General features: G+C 47.8%; 1 protein-coding gene across 8 annotated transcripts in view; it reads right to left on the minus strand.

Annotated features, from left to right (window-relative positions):
- The window catches only part of DCTN1 (dynactin subunit 1), an 88194-nt gene that overhangs the window by 42891 nt on the left and 25125 nt on the right, over window positions 1-20178 (minus strand). For all 8 annotated transcript variants that reach the window (XM_064511731.1, XM_064511729.1, XM_064511726.1 and 5 more), the window contains exons 2-4: window positions 19276-19524; window positions 13465-13543; window positions 9302-9333 (exon numbers count right to left, since the gene is read on the minus strand). In XM_064511731.1, coding sequence (XP_064367801.1) covers window positions 9302-9333; window positions 13465-13543; window positions 19276-19503 — 339 coding nt within the window. In that variant the 5' untranslated portion in view covers window positions 19504-19524. The remainder of the gene's footprint in view (window positions 1-9301; window positions 9334-13464; window positions 13544-19275; window positions 19525-20178) is intronic.

The raw sequence follows: 20178 nt of genomic DNA on the forward strand, positions 1-20178 counted from the left end.
TTCCAGGACCCCTGGAAACAAGTGTCCGAACGGTGCCAGCCAGTACCGGACAGCAGAGGCCAAGCCATGCAGCTGGCACAGCTACGTAAGACAGAGACAAGGAAAGACCAGACCAGGTAAAACGGACAGACAGTTCCCAGGACTCAGGCAGCAAGATAAGGCAGAAGTGTGTTCGGACACTGGCCTCCTACCCCCGATATCCTCACAAGTCAGGCAGAGCTCACGGTGTAGGAAGCCGCTTGTTTCATACCCTTGTGTATGAAACAAGGCATTCAGCAGGGTCTTCTGGGCAGAAGGCACAGCTAGCTCTGGACCTCAATCCCACCAGCGTGACTGCGCTACAGCTCACCAGCTGAAAGGCCTCCGGATTCCTGCCTCCGACCCCACCAAGCCACGGCTGCTCGTGTTTTGGGGCTGTGCTGCCGATCCCTGCGCAAACGAACAGCCATCCCACCCTTAGCACCAGCCAGAGCCAGCGGCACCGCTCGCCCGGGGCTGAAGCCGGAGGCTTTCACCGGGAACGCACCGGCCATGCTATGCTGAGCCACAGGCCAGAGCAAGATGCCTAGGGAAGAAAAACACAATTCTTTACTCAAACTACTCTCCCCGGCTCCAAACACTTGTAGTTCAAGGACTCCCTGGGTCAACTGCAATTTCTGTGCATTTCACATTCCATCAGGGGCTTCTCTTCAGAGAGTACATCCAGTCTTTCTCTGCATCCCTTACAACGCTCACCATCCCCAGCATCCCGTGGCAGGAGCTCCACAGCTCCATTACACATCGTACGACAAACTACTTCCTTCTGCCTGCTCTCAGCCTGCCCAGGGAGCTTTTTTATTTAACAGCCTTGGAGGAGAGACCAAGTGCCACTGTCCCACTGAAAGGTGCCACCGCAGTGACAGAATATAATCCCAGGTATCTCGGCAAGACAGAAGATAAATTGACTGCAGTCAGTAAAACATGGAACCAGGCAGCACTGAGGAGATAAAGGAGCACAGAGCTGTAATTTCACTCCAAATTTCAGGAGAGAGACTCTCCCTTACTGCTATTATAATAGCTGCTGTTCTTCTCCGTCCAGGGTAACAGCAGTTTCAGCACTATGGCCCCAAGCAGGAGCTGCTATACTCGTTCGAGACGAACCAGAAACTCTCTCATTCTTCACTTGTGCCAGAGGAGCACAGCCTGGACCACCAGCATCCCACCTGCCGCTGGTACCCTTAGAGAGCGCCTGGGGAAGATACGCAGGGTAGATGCGTAGGGGAGGAGGAGGAGGACATCCCCTGGTACCCTATACCCTTGTGCTACCATGCAGCTTCCCCGATAATGATCAGAACCTCCCAGCTTCTTTCAGCCCCAGAGATGAAGCAACGGGGATCTCGCCAGCAGCAGCTGTACAAAGCCACCCACGATGGTCGGGAGCCCCAGGGAGCTGCTTTCCAGGGGTGACACACAGCCCATGCCACCAACCAGCAAAGGCCGCAGAGCAGCCACGACCTCGAGGGCAAGGGGCCGCCTATTCCTCCGCTCTTGCTGAATGTCAGGACCAGGGGGCCAGAAGAGATTCAAAGACAGTAGCGAAACCAAGGCAAGGAGCACAGACAGAGAGGGGCACAATAGCCTGGAGGACAAGGACCATCTGGCACAGAAAGGCAGCAAGAGGAAGCAGCTCTTAACCCGATTAAAGTCTATATTTAACATGCAAAGAGCTACCTTAATCTCATGAATAAGGATTTACCTGCTAATAATGTTAGTTATTTTGTGATCGTACCAGCTGGATTGCAGTATTCATACACTTGTAAAATGTCAAGAGTTGTAGAGGAGCAAGGTGGAGAGCTGCCAGGTTTATTAGAGGCTTCCATCTGAAAAATTCAGTTCTGAGGTGACATCGGAAAATCCGTGTCATTCTGAGAAAAGCCATGACGTACCTGTCTGAGCTTCATCTCCACGCAACACTAGTCAGGAATAGTCTTTTGCGATATAGGTCCTCTGGACAGCTATTACCATGTGATCACTTCTTTTAAAAGCAATAGGCAACTAAAGCTCTGAACAGATGGTCGCATATGTACCATGACCTGCAATCAACCTAACCCCCCCAGAAATCACAGTGAACGGGAGACTGGAAAGTAGAAAAAACAAAACATTCAAAACCAGAAGTTCTTCCCACCAACATAACAGAGCCATGAAAAATATGGATATAAGAGTTGCATGCAAAACAGCAAGGATAACAGCGAGCAGGAGTGAAAAAGCAGGGCAAAATGCATGCACACAAGTTAAGTATCAGATGCATGCAGAGACTTCAGTCTAGAGAGAGGTCGTAGAAGAGGTTAGAGGAGAAAAATATTCCAGTAATATTCGTGCCTGGCCATCCTTCTACAGTGTCTCTGCAGATCAAATTTTAAATGGAACATATAGCTTTTCCTTCTGCTTCTCCACTGCTCATCTGTGGGCTTTCTGAGGAAGGACAAACGCTGTTCGTTGGATTATCTCTCCACCCAAAAATCGAAATGAAAATGGCTGGAAATAAAAGATCCATCGCAGATTCCACTAACTGGCATCTTGTGTGTAAAGGACTAAGCAGGTACTGTCTTACTTTCTTTTTAGTGCTTGTATTGTGCCTATTCCAAGTACCTGAGTGGCCAGATTTGCTTTTTTCTTGGCAGGATTTCCATGTCAAAACATATTCCCGAAACAGTCAGTAAGAAACTATTATTCTTTGCCAAGACCTATGCAGTTTTAGCTCATTTTGGTAATAGGTCAGACAATTTTTTTGCTTTGATATATATTAACTATGAACAAGCTAGCTGTGGGGTGTTTTCACCTTTCTTTCTGATGTTATCTGGAGGAAACATGGGAAGCAGTATTCCAGGGAGAAGGCGACTATTGCATACATGCAAAACAGTGACTTGTCTCCAAGACACGGAAGCATGTTTCGTAGCAGCACTGTACCTTTTTCCAAGCTCTTGGGTTTTGTTTTTTTAACTCTAGTTGTTCCTTGTTTTACCACTGCTCAATGCTAAATTAAAACTGCTCATAAGAAAACTCAAAATGTAACACTACCTTGTATCTTTTAGGAAACTGCTATATATTGATCAAACAAGGGCTACACAGTGGCCCAGTAAGAGCATACCTGGTTACCAAGACAAATCTATATTGTCTTAACTGGAAACATTTAGAATTGTAAGTGTGAAGGAACATAGCTTATATTTCCAACAGCTAGTAACTTGCATAGCATTTAGCTGGTACTTACAAAACCCATATGCAGGAGAATGCACACTATATTAAAAAGGTAGTTAAAGGAAAGAGAAGGCAAAAGAACGTGAAAGCCAAGTTGAAGAGTCAGTCAAGCATTTGTGTGGAAGCAGCAATATCTGTGTTGTCTCTTTGGTGCTCAAGATTTAAACTCAGTTCACGTAAAAACTTTCCATGCACATGTCGAGATACTGGGCACATTCCACAAGTGCCACCAAATGCTGACGTGAAAGCTCGACTGTGATCCACTGGAACAGCAGAAAACTCAGAATTGTACATAAAGCAAAGAAAAGCTTGACTTCGGCACCTCTGCACCTCCCTGGAGCAGTGTCAGGGCAGAGATACAGTAATGTAAACCCCTTCCAGGTCTAGCTCAGAAGCAGTCGATTTTTACTGCATTTACCTCGCATCCTTTGAGCGAGCTGGGTCAGGCTGGGGGCTGGAGAAGGGGAACACATGCAATGAGCAAACATGCAACCGCACTATGAGGGCACAGCAGCAATGGGTGACAATGAACTGGGATGCACTGGAAGGCACTTCATGCGGCCAGGAGACTCTGCAACATACAGATTAATTGCCAAAAAAATGCACCACCTTTTTAGGTTTCACTCCACGCTGCATGAGGAGGGAATAAAAGGTAAGAAAATCAGAGCTTGCATCATATGGACAACAATGATAAAACTGTTATCAGTTCAAGCAACACTGAGAAATGTACTTTTTCATGAACAGCTCTAAAAATCAGTGAAGTCTTTGGGCTGCAGTAAAATAAGTACAATCAGAGAAGAAAATACATTCAGGCAAATTTAAACAAGTGTAAAATGGCTTAGCAGAGGAAAGCAGACAGCGGAGCTTATTTTCAATCGTGTGATGTACTAGCTTCACTCCCAGCGTGGTTAATCCAGTGCTATTCTTCCAGCACCAAGATCTTTTGAGGTTCCAGGGCATTTTGGAAGGAGAAGGATTTCACTTAATGGTTGTCATTAGCACTTGAAAAGAAGAGCTAACCAACCGACTTAGCTGACTGAAACCTGGAGTCCCAGGGAACCAGCGCCATCCCAAAGCAGCTTCCACAGATCCCGCTCACCTCCCACACCGACCCTGGCGTGGGTAAGGCACGGTGAAGGGAAGTCGTCATTGTGTCCATCTCTTTCTTTCCATACTTTCTGTTAGCACATTTCCAGCTATTAAGAGCGAGTAAAACTTGCAAACGTGCCTCAGGTAACAGACTGCTTGTGACTGACAGTGAGACAATAGCTCACCTTTAAAATGCAGCTCCTGACTACGCCGAGGCAAAGCCCTGCGCAGGCTGCTTTCCCCAGGGATGATTTTCCCTGGCTGCCGACAGTTCATATAGTCATGCCGGGAAGAGAGAGATTTGACGTGAAGTGTGCAGGAAATCTGTTCCAGTTTCTCTCCATTCTCACAGAGCAGGGTCCCCTCTGCGCAGAGCAGGGAAGGTCTTTTCTCTATATCAAAATTCACAGTGCCACAATTATTCGATAGAGTGGATTTAACAGCTTCTCGGATACAATCTGCAGATGCAGAGCATCATGCTTTTGATGGCAGCATCTCCCGGACCATAAATGAAGAAAGGGGCAGGGGGAAGCCACAGAGACGAAAGACCTCGAGCGGGCTGGGGACAGATAGCTGGGGAACGCTGTGTTTCGGGGCCGGCGCCCAGCTCTCGGAGCCGCACCGCGGTCCCTGGGAGGGGAGAGCAGCGCTGCCGGGCGCCGCGTTTCCCCGGCCTGCACTGACATCTACCGGCAAAGCCGCCGTCGACCAGCAGCCGCAGCGCCCGGCAGCACCCAGCAGCACCCAGCAGCACCCAGGGCAGCACCCTGCTCTCCGCGGGGCGGCCGCGGCTCCCGGAGGGTCTCGGTCCCCTCTTGCGACTGCAGCTTGTTCAAGTCGCTGCCCCAGCGACCTTTCACTCCTGCGCTTCGTGGGACTGACTGCCCTCGATGTAAACGGGGCGTGAAGCACTCCTCAAAGAGCAAGTGACTGGGGCTCAGATTCGGCAAATCTTCATGCAAGTGTTTTATCATGTCATATTCCTGGCACGAAGGGGCCTCCCTGCTGCACGCGCCTGCCTCACTGCCGAACACCCTCTGCAGCCAGCTCACGTCCCGACAGAGCCAGTTCTGACTTTCCTCCTTTTTTCCAGACGCCATCCAAAGACCTGCTTAGGGAGCACCACAACCCAGGACACAAACACACGACTCAAAGCACCGTAAAGGTGATCTGACTAAACACTGTGTGCTGCTGGGCTAACTGCAGGTATAAATTAGTAACAGGCAGCGTTTTTGCCCTCACCAGTGCCTTTCTTGAAGGGCTCGGAAGATGCAGACAGAGCTGGGAAGTCCTGCTGTCTCAGAGCTCCATAAAGGCCCCACCTGGACTCGATTCCCTACTGCAGAGCGCAGAGGTGGGAACACGAGTGAGTGATGCATGAGCCAGCAGAGGCCAAGGGCTGCAGCTTAACAGGGAGACGTTCCCGTTTCTCAGGGATTTACACCCAGAGCACAAGCAGCCTGTCAGCGAGCAGCAGCAGCTTCCAGAAAGCCGTGCTCCCGCACCGCACCGCAGCAGTGCCCAAAGCCTCCCACCAGAGCCGTCCTAAACGGCAGGCCTTCAAGAACCTCTAGAGTGGGAGGAAATCAAGAGCTCTTGGTTAATCCTCTCGTTTCAGAGAACATGACATGGTACCACAGAAAACATACCTTTTGCAGCAGTGTCAAGTACACATTCAGGAAAGAAAACACCCAAAACACTGCATGGCAAAGGTTTTGCTCTCAGAAAACACCAGTTCGCACAACTGTCACAATTTAGTCAAGCCTGCACGCACACGGACAGGCAAAAGGAGAATTGCCAGGACTGCCACCAACCGCAAGGCGCTCAGGCATCAGGGTCTCCGGAGCTCTGCCACTTTTGAGGGGCAGCAGCCAGCCCTCCTCGGCAAGGGACAGGCTGCTGTGGCTCAGTGCTATGAGGTTCTCGACTCATGATTGCCCAGCTTTGCTAATGCCACAACTCGCTCCTCCTTCCCCACCGCTTCCCAGACCAAACCCTGCACAGGCAGCGAACAGCAGGGCTTGCCCACCCCGAGATGGGACTCTCACTGGAGTAACTCGCACTAACCTCCCCAAACCCTCAATGCTTGGACTACAACAATTTCAGCATCATTTTCAACAAACGACTGCAACGCCACTTAAGAGGTCAGAACAAGAAGTGATGCCGGACAATGCTTATCCTAAAGCTCAGGCTTTGCAGGGAGTAAAACGTTAGTCTCGGGTATCTGTTTGCCTGGTATCACTGCAGCGTCTCTGGAAGGAGCATGTTCTCCTCCTCCTGGAGACGCACGCAGTCTCTCAAGAGCCAGCATCTGCTTTTGTTCCGCTGCCAGCGTGCTATTACGCTGGCGTGAAGCCAAACCGTTAAGTGTTCGATCAGACTTGCCACATGCAGAAAGAGGGAAGATCCATGTTGGCAGCATATGACACGAAGGACCAACCTGAACCCATTCCGTGGATCTCAGATCTGACAGGCAACCAGCCTGTGAGCTAAGTGTTCGATAGAGTAAAGATATCTATTTGTGTTAAAATCCTAGACTGTAGCTCACAGCACTTCTCCAGCACCTAACTTCCATGTTTCTGTGTAGCAGCTGTAGCAGGTCCTCGGAAAAGCTGTGTAATCAATGCAGACAAACAGCAGAGCCCTAATTCTCTTTTTCAAAGCTGGTTTCTAACACGGAAGGCAAAAGACAAATCTGTGTGTATCCTGATCTCTCTCTGATGCATTGCTCAAAATACGGTTGGGAGTCTATCACGCTAGCGATAGTATTTAAAACGTAGCAGAATGTAAACTTTGAACTCTAGCTTTTCATTCCAGAAGGCGCTAAACAGCGTGTCCCCGCAGCACAGCGGCACATCGCAACAGCAGCATCTCCAGCCCAGAACCCGACACTGCTCCAGCCACCGCAATATTTTGCTTCCAACAATGCCCAGCACCAAATTCTTTATAAAACAGTAGATGCAATCTCTTATGCAGAAAAAGCATGTTGTGCTTATGACCAGAAGGTAACATTAGATATTTAATCTGGCATTCCTTAACCATTTTGGCTGCAACCCCTTTCGGTTTATCTGCTTTCCTACAATTTTCTTGGAATCTGAACAACAAAAAGCATTTAAAGACAAAATATTTCTTTTAGCATCCTAATTTCATGAATGCTAAGGTTTTTTCCCCTCCATAAATATTGTATTTGTCTTTTATTATATATGTTTTGAAACAATTTTCTTGTAACAATGTTCTTCTAACACTTCATGGCTCCCTTTTGCACTGCACATTTTCAGAAACGGTATCTAGTGTGACTGCCTTTATAACACACACTGTTGAGTTTCACCTAGCAACTCATGTCTTAATTCCGGTGTATAATTAAACCAGGAGACTAAACTGTTGTTCATCACAGGCAGAGAACACGAGGGGACGAGACGCCACCAGGGCCAGAGGTGCTGCAGCGGAGGAGACCAGTCAGACAAGACAAGCCAGTGGGTAAGTTATGTCCATTCAGCAGAGAAATTCAACCCCTGCAAAGTCCCTGTAAATATTACGGGGGCAGGAGAGGGGATTTCTTCCAACCTCTGCTCTGATGCTGCACAGGCGGACCAGGACTCTGAACACAGCTGTGCATCAAGGGGAAAACCATCCTTCCTGCTCCTGGCAATTATCCGAAACCTCAAAGCAGGAGATTCAACTCAGTAACTGTCCTAGTGCAGGAGTGCAGGTGTTAAGTGCACAAGAGGGCAACATGGAGCTTCTTATTCATTTCAAGTCCACAAACAAAGAGAATAAATAGCAGTGCTCAGATTCACCAGTTTCAAGCCTAGAAAGTACCACTCAGAAGCAAGCAGAGAGAGTCGAGCTTAAGCTCCCTAGGACTGAGCAGTCCATCAGTGCAAAGATATTAAACAAAGGCAAGTTTATCACCTTTCTTTAGAAAAATGTTTCAAGACTTAATTGCTTTCACTGAAATTAAAAACAGCTTCCATGCAAAGGTGAAATTATAAGTTGCGATTGTTGCACTGTCAACAAGAGTGAAAACACCCTTATCTGCAGAGAGGCCACAACTGCCAACCTGGAACAAGATGGACTAGTCCATCCCTGAGACACATCCAGCTTCTACCCTAAAGCATGCACCAGCCAAACTCACCACACCATCCAGTATCACCACAGATGCTGGCAGTATGTATACAGAAATTTGGCCATTTTTGTGTTTTTAATCTTAACTAGATATTTAATTGGGCCTGTTTGGGGGTCAAAAGTGCCTGGAAATACAGCTCCTCCTGCTGTATAGCTGTTCCAATTTTTCTACTCACGAAATACACACGGTATATTTGGATACAAACACATACCCATTTATGTATCAAGAGTCATAGGGATTCCTAGATGATGATACTCAGAGGCACACGCACGGTTTACCTGTAGGCCATACATATAAGCCAGAGAATGATCGTTTCAAATTCCCTGAAAAGTACATTCTCCCTGCAGGATGTAAAGGGCAGGATTAAGGAACATTGCCAAGAAGCATGCAGGGCTCACACTTTGCAATACCAACTGAACTGACAAAAGAATCTGTAATACAGCTACTGTGTTGGGATTTGATTCCTTCACTGCAGAAAGGTAGGTGGAAGATTTTATCTATAGCTTACTGGTTTCTGGTCATTTGTTGAAGAAACAGCTTTTTATGCGGCCTTGTTTTCCACTTTTCAAAAGAAATGTATTTTACCACTGGCATTATTATTATAGAGTACAGAACTAAAAAAATGAAATAATAGGCTGGCAAAACTCCGTCCTTTCTGTATGTTGTGTGTGTGTGCATGTATGTGTCCATGCAGTTTTTCTGTAGTGTTGCAAAATGAAGCTTTTAGAGAGGTGATAGAAGTTAATGAAGAAAAATCAAGAGAGTAACGTGTGCCAGCCTGCCTCTTCCACTAATCATATGCAGCAAAGTGAATTTATTTCAACAGCCTGCAGTTACAGGCTCAGCACTCACCAGTTTGCTGGCTTTGGCAGCTTCCAGGGAATCTGCAAAGAAAAACAGAAACAGAACCATAAGCCTTGGCCCAACGGCCCCCTCTGCCCTCATGTGCATACCAAGAGCCTCTGCAACCCAGCAAGAGCTGCGGCATGCTGAAAGGACCATTTGCACATGTTCTTAAAGGGGTGGGAGTGAAGCAGAGATGAACCAGATAAATCAGGAGATGGGGCACAACAGGGTACAGATGAGGTGAGGTTTGTAGGAAGCAGCACTCCCTTATTAGACCAGCTGGCACAGTTGGAAAAAACAGACAAACGTTCAGACATATGCCCTTCAGAGGAAGGTCATGATACATGTCTTTTATTTAGTTAAATAGCTGCAAAACTTCAGAGCGCCTTGAGTCACCTTCAAAGCATTCTCTCTATCAGAAACGCATGGCAGTCTAGCCGCCCATATGGCCACACCTAACCACCTGGATTCCAGATGAGAATCAATGTGATTATGAACAGAAATACAGGTCCAGAGATCACTTACTTCCCTCAGGAAACTAAAATACATTTCCATCTAGGACTGTATGCAGCCAAGAATCTGAACATCCATAAGGAAAACGTACACATACAAGAGAGCAACTCTCTGCGCAATTGAGACAGCTGCTCAGAAATACTTCCAAACTTAGGAACTACAGCTCTGCTCTACCTCTATCAAACAGCTACCTCAGCTCAGCAAACTATGCAAGTGTCACCTGCTAAAAAGGGGCATCAACAGTCCTAGAACCCCAGTTCTGATAGGTCTCAGCTTAAGAAGGTGGGTCCTTTCCATTTCTCAGAAAGGAAATCTCCTGCAGCATGCAAGGTCCCCATCAGAAACATCCACCAGCTCCTCAGCTGCTGCCCTTCCTCCAGGTCACCAAGCTCGCAGGGTTCCAGCTGCTGCGAGCTGCTCCCATTTTGTCACATCCCAATAGAGCACCCACAAAACGGAGGAAGAACTAAGCACATTGCCACAGAACTCTGACCACGATGGCAAATACCAGCATGGAGCTAAAATCCACCTCTCAGGTAAAGCCACCTCCCTCGCATTCAGAACTCCTCCCTCGTTCTCTGGATTGCTGGTGCACACAGCTGAACAGCAGAGTGAAGGCCATGTACGTGAGTATGGAGGCACCATCAAATTGCACAATCTTGGTATACATGCATCAAAAATGCAGGCAACCAAAGCAGGTTTTGCTAAACTACATCCTTTGTTCCATTCCTGGATATCTGATGGGTCCAAGACGGCAGCTTGCAGCCACAGTGGCCGCTTGCCCATCTCTTCTCGTGGCTGGAAGTCCAGAGTTTAGGATTTTGAACCGTGGCACTGGCTGTCCCAGTAACAAACACTGCAGAAGCGTCTCATAAATAAGAGATACGAGCCGCCTCCACTGTGCATCTTACACCTTTATTAGTCTGGAGGGAAGGTCCCACCTTCACGGGAATCTCTGCATCGCATACTGCAGTCAGACTGCAGCAGCAGGCACTGCGGTTTCTATGGAAACTCGCTGGCACGAAGCCACGCTTCTGAGCGCCTGCATTTCATTTCTCCGAGGAGCACTGAAACAAACAGCAAACCTGCGTGCATCAACCCTCTCACCTTCCACTGCGCAGCCTGAACAGCAGCCCTTCCACCGGCCAGCTCCTGACCCCCCCGGGGAGCTCACCTCAAACAGCCCGCTCCCCGGGACCCCGCTCGCGCGTGCTTCATTCCCCGACCAAACCCCAGTGCAGCCATCGGCTTCCACTCTAGACCGGGTCTGTGTCTTACCTCTCCAGGCCATGCCCTCCCGCCCCACGGCACGGACGCCACGGCACGGCGCTCAAGGCCAGCTACGCTACTGACTGCGCCCATCCTGCAACCTCCAAACTGCTACCCGAGCTAAAGGGACCAGTTTCTCCTCCTTTGGGGAATTTGCGGGCTCCTTCCCAGGAAGAAGCACTGAGCAGCACAGGGCAGATGAAGCAATGCTGACACTTACTGCACACTGGGAGGCAAAGCTTGAACTGCTTTGTTTTATTCTTTCTATATGTGAGTGAAAGAACTCAGTAGCTGGGGAAGAAAGGCCAGAGCGTCACCATAGGAAGTTCAGCAAATGCTGCTGGGCAGCGACAATAAACCTCAGAGTGTGGGGGGGAAAAAAGGGGACGGAGAGGAGACAGTGCTGAAAATACCACAGTGGTATGATTTGAGCGAGCAGGCCATGCGCTTCTGGATGCCACAGTCACTTCTGGTGATCCCAGGACAAAGAGGTTTTGGAAGAAATGAGACAACTCTGCAGAAGACAGCGGAGATCAGAGCCTTGGAAAGGCTTTCACGCAACGAGAGGGGAGAGAGAGGACGCGATGTAAAGAGTCGTCATACTGACACACACGGATCTAGTGAAAGTAAAAGGCAGCAACATTTGCTAGAGAGACACGATAAACCTAGAGGCCTGATCTGTTCCTTTTTTCAAGGCTACCGTATCTCCACGTAGTTAACATTTCTTGCCTCTATTTATGTATCCATCAGCCTGCTTCAGAAAGCATAAGCCTACTGCTGAATTCTCAGGGCTTCACAGGATGGTCTAGAGAGCATTTGCCTTCTCTTTCTGCTTAGCTTCAGTAACTGAGTGATGAGGAAACGACCGCAGATTCCCAGCTCCAGAAGGCTGGTCGCTTTTGCCTAGGTCAGCGCTCAAATGGCTCATGTCCATTACCGCACACTCAGAGCCCGACCCCACAGAAGCAGTGGAAAACGTTTGCGTGGCTCCGTGCAAGCTCCTTCTCCGACATGAGTGCAGGACCGTAGCACGGAGAACTGAACCTTCTGTCAGAAAGTCTGAACTTCAAGAACGACAAGAACTTCAGAGTACAAGAATGAATGAAAAAAGTCATACCAACACTAAGGAATATTTTCATTTACTATTAATATCAAGTACATAAAAGAGAGCAGAGTGAAGTTGCACATGAAAAGCTGGGCTTTCTAGCACTCTGAGGTTAAAAAAAACCCTCTAAGGTCCTAAGTTAAGAAAACCCTTAAGTTTCTACCTCTTAAAAAAAAAAAAAAAGAGAGAGAGAGAAAGAAAAAACAAATCAGCTAAACTCGAACTGGCTTGCTTTAAAAGTTTTTCTGTTCAATTGCACATGCTAATTGGGCAATTCAAAACAGAGATGAATTAAAGTGGTTGGGATTACACCAAACGCAAGCCTCTGCAGCGACAGTGAGCTGCTAAGAGTTCAGAGCCCTCTTAAGGACAGGGTGAGGGCAGAATGCCAAGACACACGGATGCCAATTCAAATTTCCCTTCCACTCAAGGGATGGACAAAATGAATGTCTCATGGGAACATCCCACTTCCGAGCCTGACCATCACCCCATTCCGGTGCCTCTGGGCATGTTTTATGCTGTCAAAGGGGAGATTTCGCTTTGCCAGGTAAAGGGAAATTTTAGCTTCAACTGGCCAGAAATAACAAGCATTACTCTGAAATGTCAAGCATGCATTCAGCAAATAGTTCATACACAAGAACTCCTCAGTTTGGCACGTATTGCTTGCAAATGGTCCAGGACAGGAAACCATCAGCGTTTCTTTCCTAAAGCTCTTACCATCCCTAAATAAACCACAAAATAATTACTTTACAAAAACAGAACCCAATGGGAGGCAAGCATGTCAAATGAAAGAAAAGCACAACCCAAGAGGTAGGGAAACACGGAAAGCTAAAGCATTCTCTACCAAAGAGGCGAGAATCACACGCGGTATCTAGCAGCTATTGACCTATAAGCTGTAATTTCACAACTTCAGAGCGGTCCAAGTCTTTACTCCACACGCCCCACACTTTGAAGCATTTCCCACTTTGCTTCCTACCAGCCAGATTTCACGGTAAGGAGAGAACTTTTGCACGAGCTGCTTCCTTCTGTGATTCGTGATGACCACGACCTACCGTGCAGAGAGGACGACAGGAGATGGGGGATCAGCCCGGGGGAGACTAAGGTGCACCTGAACCAGAGAGACAGTGTGAGGAGCTCGTGCTGGAGCTCCCGGGCAGCAGGAGCCTCCTTCCCCGGAGCCGGGACTCCCCGCAGCGCTGGATGTTCGGCGGTGCGATCCTGGCCTGGTCTAGACCGAGGGAGAGACCCCAGAGGGTTCACAGCACAACCACGCCAGACGTACCTCTTTTGGGGACTTTCAGCGCAGAAGATTCTGGCGTTTCTGGGGATGTTGTATCAGCTCCATCTTCAAAAACCTGGATCTGAAAAAAGTTTAACAACTCTTATTACAAGAAAGGAAGAGAGCGATTATGTAGCAGGTCCATTTCTGCAGCAGATTTAAACAGAGTAGACTACATTTTTTGATGCAGATCTTTAATTCACTCATTCAAGCTCAAATATCCGACCATCCTCCTTCCACAGGCTTCCTGAAAAGAGCCACATATTCACGTAGGGAATAAAGAAAGTAAAAACTCAGGATTCAACAGCCCAGAAAAATCTTTAACAGATTTATGATCACTCTACATAGCAATCAGTTTATGAACTTTGGTCTGCCAATTATTTTAAGTTATTGACACTTGAAGGAAAGCTAGAATTTTTTTTTTTAATATTTTATCTTAGAAAAAGTGAATTTAAAACTCTTATTCCCCTTTTTAAGGAAAATTGCTTTTCTCTGGAATACGGTAACTATAGCAATTCAGAACGCCGACACAGCCAGCTAGTTTCCCTGCTCCCCCCTGCCTTTTTTTTTTCTTTTTTTTTTTTTTTTTACACTGAATGCTGCCAAGCTCCCTGAGGAATCCCAGAAGGCACAAACAGAAATACTTTCAGGTTTCGAGCTGTGTTAAGTTATTTAAGGGCTGGGGGGTTAGGTTTTGTTCTTCTAGTCCACTATTTTTGGACATACTTTTGTTTTATAAATGTAGAAAACAGGATTGGAAAGGATTAGATCGCTTCTTGAGGACAATCCCTTCACCCTAGAAAGTCGGCACTACCTGAATTGGTCCTGATGGGTACTTGCCCTATCCATTGCGTAAAAAACTTGAGTATGGGAGTTCAGTTAAAAAATAAGTAAATAAAATCTGTAAATCTGTCAGTCATGGATTCTATTCTGCGAAGCTGCCCAAGTACCAGAACAAATTCTTAAATGAAAAGGAACAAGGAGACGGAATGAAATTATGCCACAGAAAAAATGACAGCTGCACCAGTGTGGCAGTACTCAGACCATAGTTTAAAAAAAATGAGGAAAAGGAAAGTATCCCTTAGATCATGCTGAAAGTGCATCTCCAACACAGCCAAGTACACCTGATCTCTTAGGTGACTTCAGCAACACAGAGATTTTCACAGCAATTCACTGAGCCAGGACAACAGCATGCAAAAATATTGACAAAAACGTCTGAGGACTAAAGAAACATGATGCTGGAGGAACTGCTACACCATGCCACGCGGAGGAGTTCATCCAAACTGAGCAGGAGATTTTGAGTGATCTTGTAGCTCTTTGCCAGGCACAACTTGGGGGCAATAACAGATTTACTGGGAGATGGAATCACAAGCACTGACATCAAGATTACAGGGTTTAGTTTATCCTGAAATGTCTCTCCAAAGAGACAAAACAGGCACCAAGTATTTCATTATCCCATGGCACTTCCCACTGCAGTCCCAGATCCAACACATCAGCTTTCCTTCCTACATTCCTTCTTCAGCTTCAGCTAAACACAATGATCTTCACTCCTCCTTCACCACCACCGACAGTCCTGGTGTAATGATGCCGTAACAGAATGATCGCTATGTTCCAGTTCCAGGAAGGGAGCGCCTTGACTGTTAAATGCCACGGGTAGCCTATGGACCCCAAAATGTGCTATCAGCAGCCCAAGACTAATGACACAGAGGAGAAAAAGCAGGAATTAGAAAGGGGCTTGCTTTTGGTTTAGCTTGGAGAAATGCAACAACATACAAGACATGCTGCAGATGCAGAATTAAGCTGATGAGCTCCTCTGCCAAGCAAGAGCAGGAAAGCAGCTCCACTTGATGTCAAAGCGACTGCTAAGGCAGCACGGCATGTGGCATATGGGAATACTCCTGTTCAAAATTACCAGCCCAAATGGAAGTCCTAGGCAGTAAAATTTTAAAGTTGCCAAAAGATGATGAGTAAACACTTGGCTGGAAATGCCTGTCCGTATTGACACAGCTGCATGAAACAACCCTCCAGTCCTCTGCTAGCCGGAAAACAAATCAGGAAGGCACGGTCGGAGAGAGCTACAGCAGCTGCTCCCCACCCTGCTTCCACGTTGGCTGCTACCTGCAGTCCTCAAGGCAAACAAACACGCAGGCTCGTCCGTACGCCCCAGGGCAGCTTCCCCCCAGCTGCATCGAGCTCCAAACTCCCTGCACTCTCCTCCTGCTCGCGCCGGCCGGGGGCACGAGGACGCTGCTCTCAAGGGGAGAAAGCGACACGGCTCGTTTGGGGTGAGAGCCCACCGAGGAACGTTAAAATGCATATACGGTCCTCAGAGCTATCGCACTTAGCGCCTGCCTGCTCCACTACGTCCACCAGTTCTTTACCAGCTCTCACCCAGAGACACCCATCCACAGGCAGCTGTTATAACCGCTTTAGGTACAGGCGTAACAGTGGGAAACGACGTGGTAATTATCTTAACTCTTTTGGATTTCTACTTCCCTTTGAACGAGGCAAGGAACTGGTAGGATGCACATTTCAACTGCAGCCAGTAATAGGCAGAGCACTCTGGAGCAGACATCACGCGAGGTTTCTTCCTTCCTTAAGGCATCAGAGCTTTCTTATGGATATGAGAAGGGCATCATACCCCTACCTGGGATCTTGTTTCCTGAATAATTGTATGAAACAGGAAAAAAAAAAATCTCTAAAATCTTTAAAGTTCACTTGCCAGTATATTTTTAAAGCTAAAATGCCACAATAAACTAAAAGCCTTAGAATTCTTTTAAGTTTTATTGATGCTGGTATTATGGTGCTCATTTTTGAAGATATATCTTTGGGTGGAGGGGAGAACAAAAAGTTATTTGATCTTGGAGATTCCTAAGAACACTTCAGATGGATTTAATGAGATGTGCTTGTCGTGATGCAGTCAATCTGCTTCAAAAGCAGCGCATGTTATAAACTGCTTTCAAGACAAATGATTTATTAGTCATATTCAGCGGTCTAACGCCACGCGTAACCACAGCAAAGCCACCCACCACGTTAGAGAGACCTAGAAGTGAAATATGGGAGGAAGCAGCAGACAGATTTATAGCCGAGAGCACAAGCAGAACATTAACGCTGCTAAAAGGGAATCTTGCCATTTCCTACTTAGTTCTTAAAACCAAATCTTGAAAAATTAATCCCCAGACCCTAATGGTCACTTTGGTTTAAGCCAAAGGCTGGGATCTCAATTTATTGCGAACAGCCTTGGCAACCTAGTGCAAGAACAAACAGCCAGAAGCAGCGCAGGCAGCGGAGCCCGCGCCAGCGTGCACGTCTCGCCTTTCCCGGCGAAAGGACCAGCCCTGCAGCGAGCTCCCGCTCGGCTGACACCAGCATTGCCATAGCAACCGCTCTGCTCCCCGGCAGCCTCGGAAAAATGTCCCCATTGAGAACCGGGAACGGGAAGTTCAGCCGCCCGGACGCCGGCGGCCCCGTCCGTGCCAGCTCTCCCCCGGGACGGACGCGCGCTCCCAGCGCTCTTAACCAGCTCGCTGCGGGACGGGGAAGGGCCGGTCCCCACCGCCCGCTTCCGCCACCATCGCTCTGCTCCGCGGCCTCCGGTACAGGCTGCCCCCCCACCCCGCGAAGCCCCCCTGCTGAAACTCTTCCGGGCAGCTGCAAATTTAGAGCAATAATTCCGCAAAATTAGAGCTTTATTAAAAAGGCAGAACAGAATTATAGTCCTGCACTTTTTCTTAAAGCAGCAAGCTGCCGCTGCACAAGGCGGACATTAAAAATCGCTGAGATTTGCAACTCCAACTTCCATTTTAGTTAGGCTCCTCAAACAACTTTTTTTTTTCCCCCGCTAAGAAACTCTGCAGTGCTGTTTTCACAAGCAATTATGCTTCCTTTTGCTTGTCAAAACCATTTTTCCATTTAAATCGAAGATTCGGATCTAGAGGGACAGTCAGCACTGCCAGCACTAGTTCCTCTCTGCACACGTACACAAGGGATTTGCTCTTTCACGGGTGAGAGCAGGCAGAGGCAAACCACTTGTACTGTCAACTACTTGTACTGTCAACTGTGGAGAAGCATCTCGGTTTTAAGAATACATCGTGTACCTCAGCTGAGGATAAGGCGAGACAGAGACCCAAAACGCCGCAGAGGAGAAGGCAGAAAGGTGGGAGTGCAGCGACAGATGGCCGTGACTCCTGGAGCGAGGCTCAGCCATCCCCGCGCAGCGCTCCTGGACGGACTGTTTCCAGAACGGAGCAGAGTGTTGCAGTCCCAGGAGAAGACACTGCTGGTGGATCCCTCATCTGAGCCACAAACATCCCAGCGCAAAGCTATAGGATAGGAACCTCTTCATCACCACTCTTGCTGTCATCAGCAGATGACACGGAAGCTCTGCAAGCCTCAGGATGGACACAGCAATACTACTGGGACACGCCAGCACTGCCAATGCGACTGCAGGCCACGTTTCCACCCCTACACCCACCGGAAGGCACAGTGCGGTCCTCTGCTCTCGCTCCGACCGGAGCACGGTGACAGCCCTTGTGTTCCCTCCCAGTCTGACAACGCTGGCATCGCACACCTGCCTGAGCGGCAGACACCTACCAGCTGACTGCTGTGTGTGCCAAGCACATTTCCACCCACCTGGTTTAGAAGTCACTCTTCCTGGACCTCTAGACTAAAATTTTTTAACTGTAAGCTATTGTATTTTCTTTCCCAGCTGGTAGGCTAGGCTGAGAGACAGGCCTGGTAAGCCAGCTCTGTAAGTCCCAGCAAAACAGCCAGGGGAGAATATTCAACTGATTGTCAATGAAACACGCTATTGTATTCACTGATCGTACGTGGAGTGATGGCCCTTCTCGTCACTGGGACGAAGGATGCTGGAATCCACCTCACAGCTCCTGCTCCCAAAACCTCTTATTTGGTGTTCGGCTTCTCTACACTTCCTCAGTCACACTGTCAGCATCCTCAAAGCGAGTCACCACGTCTAGGGCAGGAGGGTCTGCGGAAATGGAAACAAGCTGCTGCTTCTCAGATCCTACAGGGTCAAATTTTAAAAAAATCACTTGCTATTAGGGGAAGGACAAAAGGACCCAAACATCTCTCACTCTGCCATCATACTTGGGGCACACCTACCTGCAGGACTAAGGAACACTGCGTCTTTGCTGTGCTTGTACCCTTTGAAGGTTACACAGAAAAAATTAAAATTGAACAGACTTGTTTATGCATAAGCAAGATCCTATGGTACATGAATAACAAAAGCTCAGCAACTAAACCCAAGTCACAAATTATATACACTTTAAGGTAAACATTATCTAATTAAAATTCTCTGACTACTTTCAGACTGTGGTCCCAACCTTTATTTGCTGCAGATAATGTAGCTAATAATCCTCTGAGGCAGCATATAAAAGCCAGACTTGTACACTTCATTTTGGAGGCAAAATAAAACCATTTCATACTCTCTGGAATGCATTTTTTTTCCACCCAATTCATCTGAAAATATTTCGTGACAACCCCATAAACTGGGCTAATCAAGACAGTTGATGAAACACAAAGACAACAAGAGTGTCAGATTAAAAGAAACTACACTCCTGACACGGGCACTGCCTTCTGCAGAGGCTTCTGCGTTTGGAGCTGTTCTGTTTCCTCATGCAATGGAGGATAAGAAACACCGCTGTCTCTGGGATCGAAGGAAATGCATTTTCTCTCTCCCCCATCAGCAGGTGCTGAGAGTCATTTCCTATATTTAACCACGCACCTCTCCCAGTCCAGGAGCTGCACACATCCGGGACGAGCCCGGCACGCAGAGGCCATCCCTGAGCATACCTGGGACTGCCGCACGAAGATGCCGTGGTTCTCTTCACAGGTGAAGTATTTTCTGCCCTGCACGGTCCCATCGTTCTTGCCCTTTGCTTCATCCAAGATGACACCAACCCACTTTCCTGTGGCAAACAGGGTGGCACCAACATAAGCCACGGTTCCACGGTGCCCTTTCCCGATGACTTCTACTCTGGAGCCCACCTTCAGGGGCTTGCCGCTTGCTTCCACGCTCATCCTGGTGCCGGTGCTGGATGCCTGAAGACAGGAAAAGAAAAGCAAGTTAAAGCTGGCGCAAACAGATGGAAAAACGGTTTAGAAGTCTGACGTCTTATTCCCCGCAGAGCTGGCAGGAGCAGCACGTGGCGTGACTTCCAGTGCCCTTCGTCTCCGGACCCCGCGCTGAGCCACGCGACCCCTGAAGGGGCCCGTCCCAGTGCAACTCTGCTGTCCTTTCAAGAGCTAACAAAATATAACTCTTTCCACAGAGCTGCCAAACAGGAACCACAAACAGCAGCAAAACAGCATTAACTGCTGTTCTTCAGCTTAATAGACACACTGGACTCACAAACCCAATTTATATATTTTTAAAAGATTATGGAGCAGCTTTGGAAAAGATTAACTGTTAAGACGCAGATAGTAGGGTAATTCATACTCGTCTTAAATATATTTGCTCTGTTCTTTTTTCATTATATCAGAAACTGTCCACAGCTTTCTAGTCTCTTGCACTACATGCTCAGGAACAGAAAGACCTTTTCTGCTAGAGTTTGCTCTCCTACTCCTTTTTATTGCCATATTTTAAGAGGAATGGGTGGTCCATTGCCAGTACAATCATCTCCATCAACATCTCATTGCACTTCTGAGGCCACCGCTGAGCCAGCAGCTCCTAGGTACAAATTTTAACAGCGCTTC

The sequence above is a fragment of the Dromaius novaehollandiae genome, chromosome 4, assembly GCF_036370855.1.
Source record: "Dromaius novaehollandiae isolate bDroNov1 chromosome 4, bDroNov1.hap1, whole genome shotgun sequence".
In the NCBI taxonomy this organism is placed as follows: domain Eukaryota; kingdom Metazoa; phylum Chordata; class Aves; order Casuariiformes; family Dromaiidae; genus Dromaius; species Dromaius novaehollandiae.